This window comes from Eumetopias jubatus, unplaced genomic scaffold (assembly GCF_037043125.1).
Source record: "Eumetopias jubatus isolate StellerSeaLion01/CBP00866 unplaced genomic scaffold, mEumJub1_p1.0 scaffold_4, whole genome shotgun sequence".
Taxonomy (NCBI): domain Eukaryota; kingdom Metazoa; phylum Chordata; class Mammalia; order Carnivora; family Otariidae; genus Eumetopias; species Eumetopias jubatus.
Window position 1 is genome coordinate 175,834,621 of NW_028274810.1, and position 19,098 is coordinate 175,853,718.

The following is a 19,098-nucleotide window of genomic DNA, read 5'->3' on the forward strand; positions in this document are numbered from 1 at the left end:
TCTGCTAATTATAATATCTGAGCCCACTTACAGACAATATCTATTGACTATTTTTTCCCCATGAAGTATCAGTCACACTTTCCTGTTTCTTTGCATGTCTCATTTTTTTGTTGTTGTTGAAAACTGGACGTTTTAGATAATACATTATAGCAACTCTGGATTCTGCTTTTTATCCCCTGTAGGTTGTTAGTTTATTTTGTCTTATTTTAAAATAACTTGTCTGGGTTTAATCTTGTTCGTATATGACTTGGTATGTAACTGCTAAGTTTTTCTCTTCTTAGTTAAAAAAAAAAAAATCCTATTACATTTTCTTATCCTGGGATCCTAGAAGTCACTACTATGTCTGCAATAGCCTAGTAGTTTATTGATGATTGATGAGAGGTTTGCTTCAACACTTAATACTAGTAAATCTACCCTCTGCTGATACATCTATATGTGGGTTATGGAGTACACTCAAAATTTAGGCAATTTTCAAATCTTCCCTTGGCTTTTATTTATTTCCATACTCTTTAGGTCTTTCTTTCATATGTGTGCAATCATCCAGTCAGCCAATCATGCTTGGAGAGTTTTGTGCCTGCTTGATTCCATCCTGCACATGTATGGCCTCCCAGTTTTATATAACAAAATAATCAAGGTGGTGACATCTCATCACTTTTGCCAAATAATGTAATGTATCTTGGGATGGACATCTCATCATCTTGCCATATTCCTTTGGTTAGAAATAAGTCCCACACACAAGGAGAGACAATCATGCAAGGGCATAAATACTAAAAGGAAAAAGTTATTGAGGGTCACCTTAGGATCTATCTATCACATAGAAAAAAGTCATTGGGGCCCTCAGAGAATTACCTATTCTGTGGTGGGAGGCTGGAAAGGAGGATTAAGAGGATTTTCAGAGGATGTCTGAATCTCTAAACTGTTTAGAAGAACCACCTTAACTCTTTCAATACACTGGGCTATTGAGATTTTAGAAAATTTGGATTTGATGGCATATAGAGAAGGCTCATTGCCTTGGGGGAAAAGAGAAACTATAGAATGTTAAAGGTGATTGTCTTTTAAGTGGAAGGAAGCAGTACAGTGACTTATTGAAGGAAAAATGAGATAAGATCAAAGCTCTGGCTTTTTGAGAGTCTCTCTCTAAAACCTTCTTAGGCTGAAACTGTTTTGATCAACTCTTTTAGAAAAATTAGCTTGTCAGTTCGTTGGTGAATATGCTTTTTTCATATTGAATTAACTGAATTGAATGAACTGAATTAACTGAATGTTTTGGACATTATGTAGGCAGAATTTTTATCTGGATGTTGATATGAACTGAAGCAGGACAAATACAGATGTTGAAAAGGCACTGAAATGCTTTAGCACCACTTTTGAATTAGATATTTTGAATTAGATTCATTACCCCACAATTTGTTACTTCTTAAGTTACTTGTCTGGATAATCAGGGCATATTATTGTGTCCACAAAACCTGTATGCTTTAATTAGTGCCTGGCATGAACTTGTCTCATTTAACTTCTCCTTTAGGAAACTTATTTGCAATAAAAAGTTTTCCCTAGACAAGAAAAAATTCCATCTGATCGCTAGACTAAAATGTAGATTTTAGGGGTCAGTGATGAAGTCTACATTAAAATAATATGAAATGAAAAAAGAGTCAGTTTGGGGCAGACACATGTGTTTTTGTTTTCAGATTGTCAGTATCCTGAAATGTAAGGAATTCCAATTAAAAAGACTTAGCTTATCATGGATGCTCACAACTTTGCAATGAATATGTTAGAAGCACAGACGATAATAGTGTTTTAAACTATGACTCTATCTTGTAAGATGTGAATTCTATTTGATCATAAAAGCGAGCATCAAGAACTTGAAACTTGACATCTTCATGACATAAGTAGCAATTTGCAGCATTTTACTTATTTTATTTTTGAATTTAAAAGGGACATTAAATTTCTTGGTACTTCTTTAAGAATACTAATGACAAAGAAGCTATTTCACCTACTATTACAACAGTCTGCCTTCACGAACCCTGGGTTGGAACAAGTGATATTGGAATAGACTCTGTTGTTTGCCAAAAATGGACTCGGAACTGCTGTTCTCTTTTGACAACTGTCCTCTTCTTAGCCTGAAGTCCATGTCCATTTCCCAAGACTGAACTCAGGGCAGGAGAAAATATCCCTGCTGGATGACCTTAACTTCTTCACTCCAGGTCACACCGTATGGGGGTGGAGAGAGCTTTCTAGGTCCCAAACAGAAATCTATCCCTTGCCTGTAGTCTCACAAGAAGGGCACAGAGCCAGGTTTTGCATTAAATATAAAAAGATCATAGCTAATAAATCTGCAACAGTTGCTACTGCAAATATAGGATCCTGTCAGCAAAGCACCAGTCAAAATGTCTGTGATGTCCTGTGAGATAAGATGGTGAAAGATACACTGGATAGTAATCTTCCAGTAACATACCAGAAGAGCTGGATGTAAATGAGGAGTAGATACTCTGTCATACTCAGGAGGCAGAACTAGTGCCAATAGATGGAAGTTTCAAGGTGATGGATCTTGGATCTATAGGCAATCATTTTTAACACTTAGAACAGCCCAATAATGGATGGGGAATCCTAGAGGGGTAATGAGCTGCATGTTCAAGAAAAGGCTGCATCACCATTTGTCAGGGAAGCCACAGACCAGCACTGTCCAATAGAAATATAATGTGAGATGCACATATGATTTTAAATTATCTAGTGGCCACATCAAAAAAAAAAATAAGAAGCAAGTTAAATTAATTTTAATTATATATTCTGTTTAACCCAATATACCCAGAATACTTTTATTTCAATGCATAATCAATAAGAAAAATTATCAATGGGATATTTTACATTTTTTATGTACAAAGTTTTCAAAATCCAGGTGTGTATTAATTACACTTAGAACGCATTTCATTTTGGACCAGCCATATTTCATCTGCCTCGTGACAATTGCCTACCACACTGCATAGCATAGCTCTGGCCGTGAGGAAGACTGGCCTATATGGCTTCAAAGATCCCTTTCAAGGAAAAATTCTGAAGTTTTAAGCAAAGAGGCAGTAAACACTCAGAAGTTAAGATACTGTTCAAGCATTCAAAAATGTTATGGAAAAGTGGAATAGGCAGGGGAAACTCTTCAGAAAATAACTTAAGCAAAAAAGAGAATTTATTGACTCATGTAATTGAAAAGTCCATGGGTAGGGCTGGTTAGGGTTAGAACTCAATTCAGAACTACTAATCTGCCTGTGGTCCTCTGTGTCTGTATGTCTTTCCTTTTTTACAGATCTGTTTTCCTCTCAGATAGGCCCTGTGCACACAATGGCTACTTGCATCTGCAAATCCCAGCCCTCCCAATTCAGCAGCCTCAGAAGGAAAAAATTTATATTTCCTAAAAGTTGAGAATTGTACAGCTGAATCTCAGAAATAAGCTTACATGACTATCTGTGAACCAGTCACTGGGTCCAGGGAAAGGAATATGCTGATTGAAAATTCTTGGGATTCATGTTTTACCCTGGAGCTGGAGGGCAGTGGAGTCAGCCTTGCCCTCACTAGAGCCCACCTTCACCATGCAGAGGGAAAGAGTGGACGTGCGGCTGTCTAACTACAAGGGAACTGAGGTACTGTCATCAAAAGTTAGGGATCTGGAAGCTGGCAGACAAAGACAATAGATGTCTGCTCTTCCTTACTATAGCGTGTGCTGTTATCCTCTACTCCCTGCTTCCTTGGCCTACCTGTGAGCTACCGTGAAACTTCAGTGGGCAGTTCTCCTGCACACTGACTTCCATGATTCTTGGCTTGAGAGGTTTCTTTGGCCCCAAGACAGCCTGCTCACACCCTGGGCTGGGCATCCCAGAATGCGAGGAATCTAACATTCCTAGGGGAGCACTCAATTTGGGAGGATGGGGGCACACACAAAGAACTGAGGAGGAGGATCCCCTGGACCTTGAGCTCTGAGCTCATAGTAATAACTTGTTCAACAACCCACTCATTTTTGTTTTTGTTTTTGTTTTTTAAGATTTTATTTATTTATTTGACAGAGAGAGACATAGCGAGAGAGGGAACACAAGCAGGGGGAGTAGGAGAGGGAGAAGCAGGCTTCCCCGTGGAGCAGGGAGCCCGATGTGGGGCTTGATCCCAGGACCCTGGGATCACGACCTGAGCCGAAGGCAGACGCTTAACGACTGAGCCACCCAGGCGTCCCAACAACCCACTTTTCACTAGCTTTTTGCATTTCCTTTCTCCCTGTGCTTCCTTGGGGTCACCTCCTAAATCAACTATCTGCACTGAAGGCCTTGTCTCAGCAAATGGTTCGGGAAAACTAGATCATCTCCCACACCTGAATTTCAAAGAGGATTTGAAATGTCTGTTATATCTAATTGGAAAACATTCCTGGAAGCAATCTCTATTAGAAGATCAAAAACCAGAGGCTTTCAACCATGTATCTTTTGGACCCAGAGTACCTGGTTTCATATCTCAGTTCTACCATGTGTTATCTGGGTGAACTTGAACAAGGTGTATAGCATTTTCTTCTCTTACTTTCCTTATTTGAAAAATGGGGATAATAATAGAATTGCTAAGAAGATTAAATGACTTAATATTGATAAAGTGTGTAGGACAAAGCCTATACATAATAGTTATCACATAATTATTTGTTCACTTTTTTCCTCGATGTTATTCTTTCTAATCACCAACAATCATCAGTGTAAAACTGTGTCAACATGTCTTATACCCGTTATACTGAGATAGAGAACCTACCTACTTTAGTGCTAGGCCAAAAGTAAACCATCAATTAATATTTGTTGCTGATAATTACTATGGCAATAAAACAAAAATGAAGATTCAAGTCCCTTGCAAAGTAGTACTGAACAGTTTAGAAATAAATATTTTGGCCTGACTCAGTTGTCTTAATCCATTCAAGCTGCTATAATAAAATACCACAAATGGGGTAGCCGATAACAAAACTTTGCTTTCTTACAGTTCTAGAGGCTAGAAAGTCCAAGATCAAGGTGCCAGAGTGGTTGGGTGAGGGCCCTCTTGCTGGTTCATTGCCAATACCTCACTATGTCTTCACACAGTGAAACAGGCTAAGGATCTTTCTGGAGCCTCTTTTATAACACACTAATCCCATTTATGAGGGCTCCATTCACATAGTTTAAGCACCTCCCAAAGGCCCCACCTCCTGACGCCATCATCTTTGCAGATTAGAATTTTAACATAAATTTTAGGGAAGGCGGGACACAAACATTCAGACCATAGCATTAGTGAAATTTTAATTGCATTTCCAAGTGTATTCTAAAATTAAGACATATTATTAGTTGAATGTAAGAACTAATCTTATAGAAATAAATCCTGTGCTGAAATGAAATATAAAATACTGACTTTAATATAAGAGATGAAAAATGGAAATTAAATATATATAGTTATTATTGACAATTTAACTTCTTATCATATATAATTCATTGAATTTTTATTAACTTCTTTCTTACAATATAGCTCCTATACAAATATAATTGACTCAATGGTCAGAAAAGAAAATCAAAATTGAATATACCATGTCTACTCCAGGAAAGAGTCATATAAGAACACACTTCTGGATTAGAAGCAGGGGAATTTTGCTCAAGCACGGTCTTTCCATCAATCTGAAAGTTATAGAGGCTGAAGGCAGTATTGACAGATTGAGAAGGCGTTCTAGGCTAAGAAACTGAAATCTCTTTATAAATTGACTCTCCACTGATTTTCCTCTTTGCTTTTCATGTAGTCCCAGAACCCAGCATGGTTTCATATTCACATGTAGGTATAGAAAAGTCTTCCAAAGCCCCGCCTGAAAGAATTACCTGGTAGTTTTGGTTTTGTCCTGATGATTTACTTCATTAACAAGAATAATTAGATATTAATAATAATTGGAATAGAATTTGTTTCCTCTGTCCAGTACATGTAAGATACAAAAATATCACAATTTGAAGATTTGGACTTACACAAAATTGTGAAATAAATGAACAAGATTTGCAAGTTGATACTTTAGAACCTTAATATCTTTCCAAAGCGTACACGAAAAGATGTATTAAGATCTATATTACCTCTTGTTTTATGTATTAAAGAAGTATCCTCAATAAGCATAGTAGTTTTGGGATACATAAGAACAAAGTTTGATGTCCCTTCCCCAGTTACTGACCACAAGACCTTGGACAAGATATTTATTCTATGTCACAGTTTCTTCATATATAACTAGAGATAATAAAGCCCACCTTTCATTATTCTTGAGAAGATTATGCAAGATAATACTTCAAAAGAAGATGCCAAGGCACGTAATGTACACCCAGTCGTGATACCGGCAATTTTTTTATTATTAACATTGGCTTTAAAATCCTTTATAGCCAAGCATTATAACACAGTTTTCTATTTATTTGGATTAGTTTAGCTTGTTATTGAAAGCTTTGTGTATCCTAAAAATTTTAAGTGTTCATGTTTCATTGTCAACAGGGTTTCCTGATTATCTTTGCTACTAAGTAATAATTATGCATTGCAAATATTTGCTCAAATTTTGTATAAATCAATTTTAAATGAAAGAGCTATTTACATTGATCAATTTAAATGAAGAGCACCACCTTCCCCATAGCTTTTTTTTGCTATCAGTTTTACTTTTAGTCAAATGTGAATGGCCAGTACTGCACTATTGCTTAAAACCATTATGAAATGATAACTTTGAACCATTAGAATGGCAGGATTTTTCGATCTGAGAAGGCATACCTTCTACTTCTAGATGGTGCTACTTTTAGGCTGACTGTGTTTAAGTTTCAAGATATATCTGGAAATATTCCTTTAATTATGAAAACTATTTAAAAAAATAATCTGTGTTTGAGTGCTATTGTTTTATATGTTGCGCAGAGCTAAAAGCTACCAGTGGAGCAAGAGTCCCAGACTTGGCTCAGGAACTAGCAGCAGTATCTACTCTATTGTTCAAATTCAAACACGAAGCTCCATCCTTATTTCTTCCTTTTCCTCACATGCCATTTGCACTCATCCTGCAAGAGCTCCTGTCGAGGCATTCGTACTTCCATGGCCACAACTCAAGTTCAAGTCATCCTCCCTCGGGTGGTCTATTGGAATAGCCGACAAATTGGCTTATTTTCTTCCATTCTTATTCTCCAATCCATTCTTCAAACAGCTCCAGAGTTGCTTTCCTAAACATAGATCATATCACTCTCCCGGTTGAAACACAATAGTATCTTGCAAGTGACTTATAATCCAACTCGAATTCTGTACCATGTCCTCTCTAACTCCTACCCACTTCTCTCATTTCATCTCTCCCTACTCACTCACTTGCTCTTTAGGCTCTGGCCATGTGTACCTTCCTGTTTCCTCTGGAATATTCCTAGCCCCACTCTAATTGACTTCATTTGTAGCTCAGCTCAAATACAGCTTCCTAAGAGACATCTTGTTTGGCTACTCTGAAAAGTATTGATTAAACCAACTTGATCATTTATAATCATTAAGTCCTTTTTGGGTAGATATTTAGAGGAAGTCAAGGGCCTGAGTTTTTCTCTCCAACAACATTGCTACCAGAAAGCAAGCAAGTCTCAATATAAACTTTGCCATACACATGACAATATTTATTAGCAAATAACCCAAAACCAGTCACAAAACCTGTCCTGCATGTTCAATGAAGTCCCAGCTCTCTAACCCTTTGGGCATCTGAAAGATGATACTTTGCTTACCTGCCAATCTTCCCTAGTAGACTGAATGATACCACAGGGAAGACCATGTCAAATTCCACTTCGTTCGGTTTATCTCTAATCCTTTCCTCCCCAAAGCTCCTAGCACAGTGCTTTGTATAGAAGAGGGGGGCTTAATGAGTATGTTTTTCTGAATGAATGATATACTGCTTGTTTTCATTTAGAAAGAACATGAAAAATGACAAAAGATATTCTTTATGGAATTTGTACAAAATTTGGTCTCCTAAAAGGAGAGTGTAAAGGTTTTTGAATTAATTCTTTTATTATGAATGCTATTTTTTCTTTTTACCTAATATTTAATCCTACCTAGGACTAAAGACGAAATGTCTGCCAAGAGCTGAATGACATTAAACTACCCTAAGTAAAGCATCAATAAAATTAGCTTTCTTTCTTCTAATATCTCCTTAAGCCCAAGTCACGATGTTTGCTTTAATTATTAAACATATCTCAGATTTTCTATATAATGGTTTTTGTGCTAGATATGATTTCTAATTAAGCTTTGCATTTCTCTGATGAAATTGTATTTAAGTCTACCCAATGTCATAACTCACTTTTGCATTTAATAATCAATGTTTAGCAGATAATTTGAAACCAGTAAGGCAGTAATAATTTATGAAAACCTGCAAACATGTCTTGGATAATCATGACTATTAGGCCTTGTGAGACTTAATTCTGTTTGGAAATGGTATGGAATTTGTAGTTTGAGACGTAAGTGTCTGTGATAACTGATTAACATACAGAATAAAATCCAATCATACACATGCTATTAAGGAGAATGCTAAGAATATGAACTTTAAATGTGTACATGTTTTAGGTTGTTAAATCCGCAGATGCTATGTACAAGTGACAGATGCTAGTATTAGATCTATGTAAGACCAAACATCATCAGAGCTGAGAATTGCTATCTGTAATCTGGATGTTTCCAAAACATGGATATATATATGTAGACAAAATATATGGTAGATTGCACCAAATTCCATCAGTGAGCAGGTGAGGGGTTTATACATTTAAGTTGTATTTCTGAAAATTTTGCTAAATATTGTGCATGTGTTAGACAAAAATATTAAAAGTAAATATATGATAGAGTATTATTCAACCATAAAAAGGAATACAGTTCTTCTACATGCTACATGAGAGAACGTTGAAAACATTCGGAATGAAAGAAGCCAGACACAAAAAACCACATATTACATGATTTCATTTATATGGAATGATCAGAATAGGCAAATGCATAAAGACAGAAAGTAGAGTAGTTGTTGCTTAGGATTGGGTGGGGGGAGAAAGGATAGGTGGTAATAGCTAAAGGGTCAAGGTTTCTTTTGAAGGTGATGAATATGTTCTGAAATTGGCTATGGTGTTGGTTGCCATATCTCTGAATATACTGAAAATGACTGAACTGTATGCTTTAAATGGGTGGATTCTATGACATGTAAATTATATTTCAGTAAAGCCTTTAAAAAAATGTAAGCACATTTCACAGGATGCCTGGGTGGCTCAGTTGGTTAAGCATATGGCTTTGGCTCAGGTCATGATCCAGGGTCCTTGGATTGAGTCCCGCCATTGGGCTCCTTGCTCAATGGGGAGCCTGCTTCTCCCCCTGCTTGTGCTCTCTCTCTGACAAGTAAATAAATAAAATCTTTAAAGAAACTAAAAAAATGTAAAAATGTATGCACATTTCAAAGACAGAGAGAGTACATGACATGTACAAAGACATGAATAACAAGACAGACATTACATAAAATTATAGTTCACCAGACAAGCACTTTCAAATTCAAGCAATTTTACTGACCAGGCATACTCCTGGTTCCTGAACACAAAAGTCTCTGACAAAACCTTTTTAGTATTGTCAACATGGCAATTCTTCCCCCACAACCATAAACACTTCCCAATATTTCGATGGTCCAATAAATGATTCCTTTATGGAACACCGAATGAACTGTTGACTCAGTTTTTCTGAGGATGGAACCGAATATAGAGCCCAAAGATGCTGTACAGGGAGTAACTAATATAAATACTAACACTTCAGGTGCCTGGGTGGCTCAGATGTTTAAGCGTCTGCCTTCAGCTCAGGTCATGATCCCAGGGTCTTGGGATCGAGTCCTGCATCAGGCTCCCTGCTCCCTGGGAGCCTGCTTCTCCCTCTGCTTCTCTCTCTCTCTCTCTCATGAATAAATAAATAAAATCTTAAAATAAATAAATAAATAAATACTAACACTTCTAGGCAGCACTTAGAAATTGCTCACATTTTGTCACAGACAGAAACCATCTATTTCATATAAAAATGGATTTGCCGGGAAAGAGTGATTCTGGGAAGAGTTCAGGGCAGGAGAGATTGACTATGATTTCTTTCCTCTTAGTAGCACCTGGAGAGCCCCAGGAAGCAAGCAACAAAGAAAGGAGTCTGATATACTTAGCATTTTACAAGTGTTGAAATCTTCCCCCCTTTTTTTTAAACAACAAAAAGGTGGTTGGGGCACCTGGGTGGCTCAGTTCTTTAAGCGTCTGCCTTCGGCTAAGGTCATGATCCCAGGGTCCTGGGATCAAGCCCCGCATCGGGGTCCCTGCTCGGCGGGAAGCCTTCTTCTTCCTTTCCCACTCCCCCTGCTTGTGTTCCCTCTCTCGCTGTGTCTCTCTCTGTCAAATAAATAAATAAAACCTTAAAAAAAAAAAAAAAGGTGGTTAAGAGACGTTTTTCAGGGCACACGTCTCTAAAATAAATAAATAAAATCTTAAAAAAGACATTTTCAAGGGTGAAGGAAACATTTTGAACTACTCACTTCATAAATCTTATAACTATCGGATAATTATTAATTGGTCTCTTTTACTTTAAAATACTGGAGCTGTCTGTAAACCCATCAACACAAGAGGAGATTTGCGGCCTTACAGCTCTGAGAGAGAGTTTACCACTGACCTCCGCAAAGGGCTGTAAGGAAATTGGAGGCTCTCTTTCCAATGTCATAAGGAAGCATGACAAAGTAGTTAAGACCATGGACTCTGGATTCCATCTGCCTGGGTTTGAGGTCAGCTTTGCTTATTACAAGTTGTGTGACCTTGGGAAAATTACTTAATTTCTCTGTACGTCTGGGCTTTCACACTTGGAAAAATGAATAAAATAATACTTTCTCCTTGGGTCCTTTTAAAGATTAAATGAGTTCATATTTGCAAAGCACTCAGAGGAGCTCCAAACATATTGGGAGCTTGTTCAATAAATGTAAATGTTAACACAGAAATTAAACAACCAAAAAAACCACCTTCTTTCACTCTATTTACATTTTTGGAGGCATATAATTGATAGCAAGTGGAATTTATTTCAAAGCTTATCTTTTGACTTGCATTCTTACACTGTGGGAGCATATGTTACTGAATTAGCAATAGTATTATCTGCTCCTGTCACTGGGCCATTCACTCTAAGCAGATGGAACAGATATCCATACAGCCTTTTGAGGATTAAGATTCTGCAGGACACCTTGTGGTCTCATGTTACTTTTCATCCTATTTAGTTTTAATTTATCTTTAAGCCAAATGCGTCTGATGTTAAGGGCAGAAAACAGTGATGAACGTTTATGTGACTGGATAGATGGAAATGCAAACAGAATAGGAATGATGGAAAAGCCATTCTCAGAGTGTTCTGGGCCCCAGCTCCGACCATGGGGACAGCCTCCAAAGACGTTAAAGAATGAGACTCGTCACCTATCAGATATGAAGGAGAATATGTTGACAGTGAGGATTCAAGACAATATGTGTGGGGCGCCTGGGTGGCTCAGTTGGTTAAGCAGCTGCCTTCAGCCCAGGTCAAGATCCCAGGGTCCTGGGATCCAGCCCTGCATCCAGCTCCCTGCTCAGCGGGAAGCCTGCTTCTTCCTCTCCCTCTGTCTGCCATTCCCCCTGCTTGCTCTCTCTCTGTCAAATAAATAAATAAAATCTTAAAAAAAAAAAAAAGACAATATGTGTGTAAAATTATCTCCAAGGAGAGATAGGTAAGGTGAATTTTAAAAATCTCTTCCAGGTTTAGAGATTAGAATTTGTCTACTAGTTTTAAAAAATAAGCTCCTTGGGGAGGGGAGTGGGGGATGGGTTAGCCTGGTGATGGGTATTAAAGAGGGCACGTTCTGCGTGGAGCACTGGGTGTTATGCACAAACAATGAATCATGGAACACTACATCAAAAACTAATGATGTAATGTATGGTGAGTAATATAACAATAAAAAATTTTTTAAAAATGGAAAAAAAAAAGCTCCTTAAAAAATCTATCCCTATCTCTATATATCTATGTAGCTATCTATCTATTGTTTAATAGTTAACATGAGTATATGAATCTATTTTCCAGCAAATCACTAATGCCAAAAATTGAAAAAGAGCCTTAAGTTGCATATTCATTATTACTGACCTCAGAACTGAGCAGTCCACTAAAACAGAATAACTTATAATCACTTTAGATTTAAGAGTGCCTCCAAATGATCACATAAATATTATGAGATTTAGGAACGTTTAATGATCTAAGAAAAACAACCATAACACTTCTTTCAGTCTTCTATATAAATCACGTGACGATTAAATAGTATGTTAAAAACGTGACAAAATATCTAAAAACATTTTGGGAGAAAACACATGATTCCACAGCTGTTTTTGCATCTTACCTCTTTTCCTTGACTGCTTATTTAAATCAGAAATTCTTTTCCATGTTTTAATATAAAATTTTATATAAAATTATTATAGTTATTGCTATCTAATGATCATGTTGATGTACTGTAAATTGTTATACTGTCTTGAACAGGATATATTTAGACATACCTAGGTTTGCTATCATAAGTAACAGTGAAAAGAACATCATGCAGGCAGCTCTTTGTTTCTGTTGAATTATTTTCTTAGGAAAAATTCCACTGAGTGAGCTTAGGGGGCCAAAAGGTACAGACATTTTAATGGGCCTTGCAATAAAGAATGTCTTTACCAATAAGTTAGCAGAAATTTACTTCAATGTTATGTGTTATTGTTTTTAAAGTTGTTAAACTAGTGTAAATTTAATTTGCACATATCAAGATACTATTGAAAATGATCATATTTTACACCTTTGTTTAGAATTTGGATTTCTCTTATGTGATTACATTTGTTCATATTCTTCATTGATTTATGATTAAATTTTCGTTGTTTTTATTATTCATTTAAATGACTTCATCATATGTTACTGATAATGATCTTTTGCTTATCTTATGTGTACAAATAAGACTTTTAGTTACTTGTTTCATTTTAGTTTTGGAAGATTTCATGTTCAGATGTTTGGTAATTAAATGAGTAAAATGTAACACTGTAGAATGAGATTAACTAGTTAGAGAGATTCTATCAATCAGAAACATTTTATCTATATTCTCTAGTGGAAAAAGGAAATGCTGTATTTTAGGTGGTAGTATTTGATTTCATATATATGTTTCTCCTTTAAATCTGTGGTGTTAAATTTCCAGAATGGAAATCTGATTTGAAAATATGTACAGGATAGTGCTTCAAATTTAACTGAACATAATTTTACATTTCACCAGAAACTGTTTTGATGTTCCCCTTAATGGGAGTAAGGTAACTAAGCTAGTGAGGGCCCTCTCAATAACACGTAGATATGGAGGAACAAAATCACAGGCAGAGTTATGGTCTTGGAGCGGACTGACTTTCCTTTTCCCTGCACCTGGGTACTCATCCCAATCCAAACAAGTAACATCTGCATCAGAAATAACTTGGAAACATGTTGTTTGGATAGGTTTTCTTTACCAAATGGTATGAAACAAAATTAGGACATAACCTCAGTAAATTATATTCAATGTTTAAAAATTATGCACTTTGTGTTTTATAAAACTAAAATCCAGAAAATTTATACAGTTTACTCAACATTCTGAATGAGGAGCCACTCTGATTTAGGTATAGCCATAGGCATTAGGGATATGGGGGTAAATAAGGAGTCAAAGCCACAGTGTTCAGGAACTTGCTACGGGCCTTTCACTTGCTACTTCAATCATTGTTTCATGATGATAATTCTGGAATTTTTCATGAAAGTATGAAACTTAAGTCAGTCAGCCAAATGCTCTCAAGAGGCATGGGTAGGAAAGAACTCTAGGAAACCAGAATGAGGAAAATAAATACATACTAAATAAACGTTCAGTCCTCAGAATAAAAATTCATGATTGAGTGTCCTATGAAGATCATAGAAATGACATTGTTCATGCAGGAAATGGATGTCAGGTGTGGGATTGAGCACCTAAGAGTTCAATAGACACAGCCCACCAGGATGGAGACCTTGGTCTTTGAAGAAGGACCAACTCGGATAGGAGAGGGACAGGCACGGAGCAATTGTACTTAGGAACATCAGTAATAGCAATACAAAGCTAACACTTATTGAGTGCCTCTGTGTCATGCTCTGTGCAGAACATTCTGTGTACGTTCCCGTCATTTCCCGGATGAAGTTCACTCTGGCTCCTGTTTTTTGTCGGTGCATTCGTTCTTGCCATTTTTGGTCAGTGGATTCTTCCTTTTGTGTTTACCCACTTCAGACTTTGGAATCTCTTGTTTGTTGGCCATTTATTCCCTCACCAAATATTCACGTGCCATCACTCAGCTAGTCACTGCGACTTACAGAAATGAACAAGTAAGTAAAGGGCACAACTCTAGCCTTCAAGGGGCTTTCATACTGGTAGGGAGACAGACCAGAGACTCAGTGATTATGAAACTGCTCTCACGGCTGGCTGCCTAGTACAGCTTGGGGGTGAGCGAGCGGGGCAGGTCTAGGAAATGTTCTCAGTGACACGTGCACACAGTTATTTAGTGTTAAGACTGTGCATGATAGTTATATAACATATAACTATGATACATAATTGATATTATAGTATACTACGTATTATATAATATGTTAGCTATATTATATCCATGTTCTAGACATCCAACATCATTATATATGAATGAGGTTAATAGTTCAAATGTCCATCAAGAGGGGGGCATTAAATAAACAATGAACCACTGATGTGCTGATAATGGAAAAAGCTCCAAAATATATAGTAAGTAGAAAAAAGGAAGGACTCAGAAGAGTGCATGTCATATGCTGTCTTTTATGGGGGACAAAGAAGATAAATATTTTCTTGAATTTCATATAGACTCTTCAGACTCATGTGCATAGCATTAAAAACAAACAAAACAAAGTGGTTGCCCATTGGGGTGCAGAAATGGGGAACCCAGGCAAAGGGGTGCACAAGGGTAAGAGGGAGTATTTTCACTGTAAGTATTTTTATGTTTTTGGACAAAGTGAATGCATTATCTATTTAAAAATTAGCTTAACATGTCCTGAAACCTTTGCGGGAAAGGTACCTACTAGTGGACTGAGGGTTGGGCGAGAGGGAGGAGGGTGAGGTGGAGAGCCATTCCAAGCAGCGTTGCAGGTTTGCAACACTGCCGTGCTTGTAAAACCTGTCATGTTCTGTGAAGATGGCAAGTGGGCTCCTTCTGGGGAGTGTTGGGAGATGAAGGTGGGAATCAGACAGGGGGCAGGTCCTGAGGTCCTCATGTGACAAGACACGAAATCAGATATCATCCTGAAGGTAATGGGACTCTTTGGCTGTTGATCAGAAGGAAAGTGAGTGATCAGACTGGCACTTTGTAATCATTCCCGGGGGGAGCAAGTACACGTGTGATGGTGGATGAAGCAGAACCAGGGCCAGAAAGACCATCAACTCTCTAGGAAGTTACTGAGCACCCTTCCGGTAGAAATGATGAACATATGAACTGAGGGCAAGGACAGTGCTCACAGAGAGGAGGGACTTACATCATCCCACAGCTTGATCCTGGCTACCGCCCTTGCCTTGTCATCTCCTCCACGGATTTGATTTTGTTCACTTCCTCATACTGTCCACAGTCTTTCTTTGGATTCTACTCTGGAGTTTAAGTTGGTGTTCTGACAATTTGCAGGAGCCCTGCTACAGGCTTCAGTGAGATCAGGGCCACAGGAAGCCCCTCTCTGCCTTGCACTCTCCCTCTCCCGCTCACCCTGGGTGCCGGTGAGGGAAGCCCAAGACAGGAAGCTGCTGTGCAGAGACAATAGCACTGACCCAAGGCGGAAGCTGGAGTGCAGGTGCTGGGCCAGGTGAGCCGGGAACATGGTCCCACAGGGGATCCCAGGCCATTGCCTTCTTGCTGAATTCTGCTATTTTTGTTGTTGTTGTTGTTGGTTTTTTCTGTCAAGCTTGTACCTAGTCCCTGTAGATATTTATGACTGGGATTTCATGCTTTCCAGTTCCAAGCTCTACTCTCAGGTGGGACAATACAGGCAGGATTCATCAGCAGAGCACAGCTGTATCCATGGGTAAATCATTCAAATACTTCTCTCTCACTTTGCCAGAGAGCTGCTGCCTTCGAACCCCAGGACCTCCTTCCATAATCCTGCCCACCTCCCTCGGCTTCTTCCTGTGTTCTTCTAGATCTCTCTGTGCCTCTAGCGATGACAGGGGTCCCCCCTCTCCCCCTCTCCAGTGCAGCAGGCCTCCAGGGCATTGCCCCATTTCAAAGCCCTTTATCCCTTTGCCAAGTTGTTGCCCATATAACACAGGCTGTTAAATATTGCAACCATCACCCCCTTTTTCAGGAATAAGACAGACATCTCAGCACATGCTAGGCAACGACTATATCAAGTGCTCCCATGTCATCACATTAAAAACTGCAATTCTAATAATTATAAACACATTTATATGAAATAAGTGGAAAATATAGAAAGCCCATATAACCACACAATAATAAATAATTTCACACCTGTGAAACAATTTCAGGGTATATTCTATTTTAATATAAAAAGATAAAATATTGGAAATCTTGTCTTACAGGTGTATTACCCAAGAAAAGTCAAAGATGAGCAACTAATCCTTTTATGGCTGGAAGGCTGAATAGTATAGTCAGGACTATAGATGCAGGTGGACAGTTTTGAATGTTCACTAAACAAATATGTCAAGGAATTAATTTATAACTGACAAGTACTTTTAGGTGGCAACATATATTTTATTTAGTATTTCTCCTTAGTGTATGTTTTTATGTGCCAATTCAGCCCCTGAATAATCAAATAAATACTGTAACCTTGCCATTCATTTGATATGGAGAAATGACCTTTTGATTCCTTCTGCTGCATTATAAAAAATTTGAACATTATGCTATCATTCCACAAAATGGTTTAGCAATTTACTATGAATAATTTTTTAAAAGGAGGGAGACCTGTCCAGATATGAAAGATTTTAGAAAAATGCTTTAAAAATTAAAAAAAAGAATAAGAACCTTTAGAATCTAGTATACAATAATAGAGTACAAATGTACCTTAAAATAGACTGAAAAATTTTAAGAGCATATTTGCCTCCATATATTTTTAAAACAATGATTTAAACATATATATTTGCCACAGTTTCATATGTAACCACTAGGAGATTAAAGAATAACCAGAAAATAGGAAAAGACTGATAAGCATCTATTGACAATTGGCAATATATAGAAACCAAGAATAATCAGATTCCCTGTTACATCCCAGAAAGAAAATTCCTAAGTACTGAAGCCCAACCTTTTCCTATTTTTTACCCTGTGCAGAGTTTGCCTTTCATTGAACTAGAACCCTAAACAAACTTTGATTTTTTATTCTAATCTTTTGTCTTTCTAGAAAATTATATTTTTAAATGTGCTCTAAAACACTTTTTTAGAACTTGCACATGCAGGTTAAAGAACAATAATTCATACATTATACAGGTGAGGTAAGACCGCTACCTTGGTGGGCCCAAGTGAGCCACGGCTCCTGGTATTGTCACTTTTTTATGGCCACACCTCTACATTCGGCTCAGGCTTGGTCATATGACTTACTATAGTCAGCATTACTCAAGTAGACGCCAGATAAATGTTGGGCTTCTCTTGGAACCTAGCTGCCTTGCTATAAGAAAGCCTGTCAAGTTTCTGCAAAAAGACAAGATGGAGGAGGAGGCTGGAGGAGACTGTGGTCCAACAGCCAGCACCAGACATATGAGTGAGGCCTTCTTGGATATTCTAGCTCCAGCAGAGCTCCTCGATGAAAGGTTCATATGAGTGAACCTGCATGGTATCATGTGGAACAAAAGAACTACTCAGCTGAACCCTGCCCAAACTCCTGACCCACAGAACTCTAAGGAATACATTTATTTCCTCAAAGTAATTCCATTTTTGAGTGGTCTGTTGTGCAGCAGTAGAAAACAGATATAGTAAGTGATAGTAAGAATTTTTCAACCTTCTTTCTGGAAATAATTCCAAGGTGCATTCTTCATTGACATACACCTCTTATATTTCTGTTGTTTATTTATTCACTATTGAGCCTATGTCTTTTTTTCTGACTCTATCTCTAACCAGTTGGACAGAAGGACTGAGATGGATGGTTTGTTCATATAAAAACTGTGATTGAAAATGGCTTTATTATATATTGACTCAACATGCCACGTCCTTGCTGGATCTCAAAGGAACACCATTCTTGATAATGGTATATATCTTAAGTTAATGCCACTCCACAATGTAATCAAATTGTAGGTGGGACAATCTGGTAGAAAAAATTAACAGATTCCCAGCAGATAAACCTTGTGTGGTCCATTCAAGCCATTCCTTCTCTCTGCTCCTTTATATGGAATTGTATCTTGACACCAAATTTTAGGCACTACAATGTGGAAAACTCTTTGGAGGGATTTGTTTTCTCAAGGATTTATTATTTGAAATATGAGGCTTATTAGATTGAGCAAGCCATTGAGTGTGTTTGCATCCTTCTTTCTCTGGAACTAATGCACATTAGTTAAAGAATGCTTTCAAAGTAGAAGTGGTAGCAGAAGTGTAAGTAGAGAATGTACAAGACTACTTTTGGGGGACAGTGATGCTATTTCATCCAATGGTGTGTATTGTTAGAACTATAGCAACTAACTAGTTCTAAAACGAAGTGTCTGGATACAAAGAGGAAAAGATGTAGCCTCATTTAGTATAGCTGCTGTTAGCATACTTGCTGCTATTTCCATTGTTTAAAGAATGTTCTCCATGTGCTTACTTAAGGCTTTATCTACCAGATGGGTGCAGACAGAGGTTTACTTACAAAATGGCAATAAAGGAGAGTCTAGATCAGACAACAATACAAATGTGCTACTTACAGAGAGGAGTATCTGGACAGCACTGTGGATGACCTCTAGATACTGGAAGTCAACAATGCAGCCTGTGACAGAGACATAAGTGTAGTCGTCCATCATGCCATGGGCTGACGGAGGCAGCACTCTTCGGACACAACCAGGCCCATGTTCCCGCCACCATGACCGGTGTACAGAAATGTTGAACGTCATCAGATCTGTATCCTAGGTGGGCA

The 19,098-nt window shown here is 37.8% G+C and overlaps 1 protein-coding gene across 1 annotated transcript in view; it reads right to left on the reverse strand.

Moving 5' to 3' along the window:
* NKAIN3 (sodium/potassium transporting ATPase interacting 3) overlaps positions 1-19,098 on the reverse strand; it is a 267,112-nt gene that overhangs the window by 113,212 nt on the left and 134,802 nt on the right. The window contains exon 4 of the mRNA XM_088022887.1: positions 18,890-19,087. Within this exon, the coding sequence (XP_087879013.1) occupies positions 18,890-19,087 (198 nt within the window). The remainder of the gene's footprint in view (positions 1-18,889; positions 19,088-19,098) is intronic.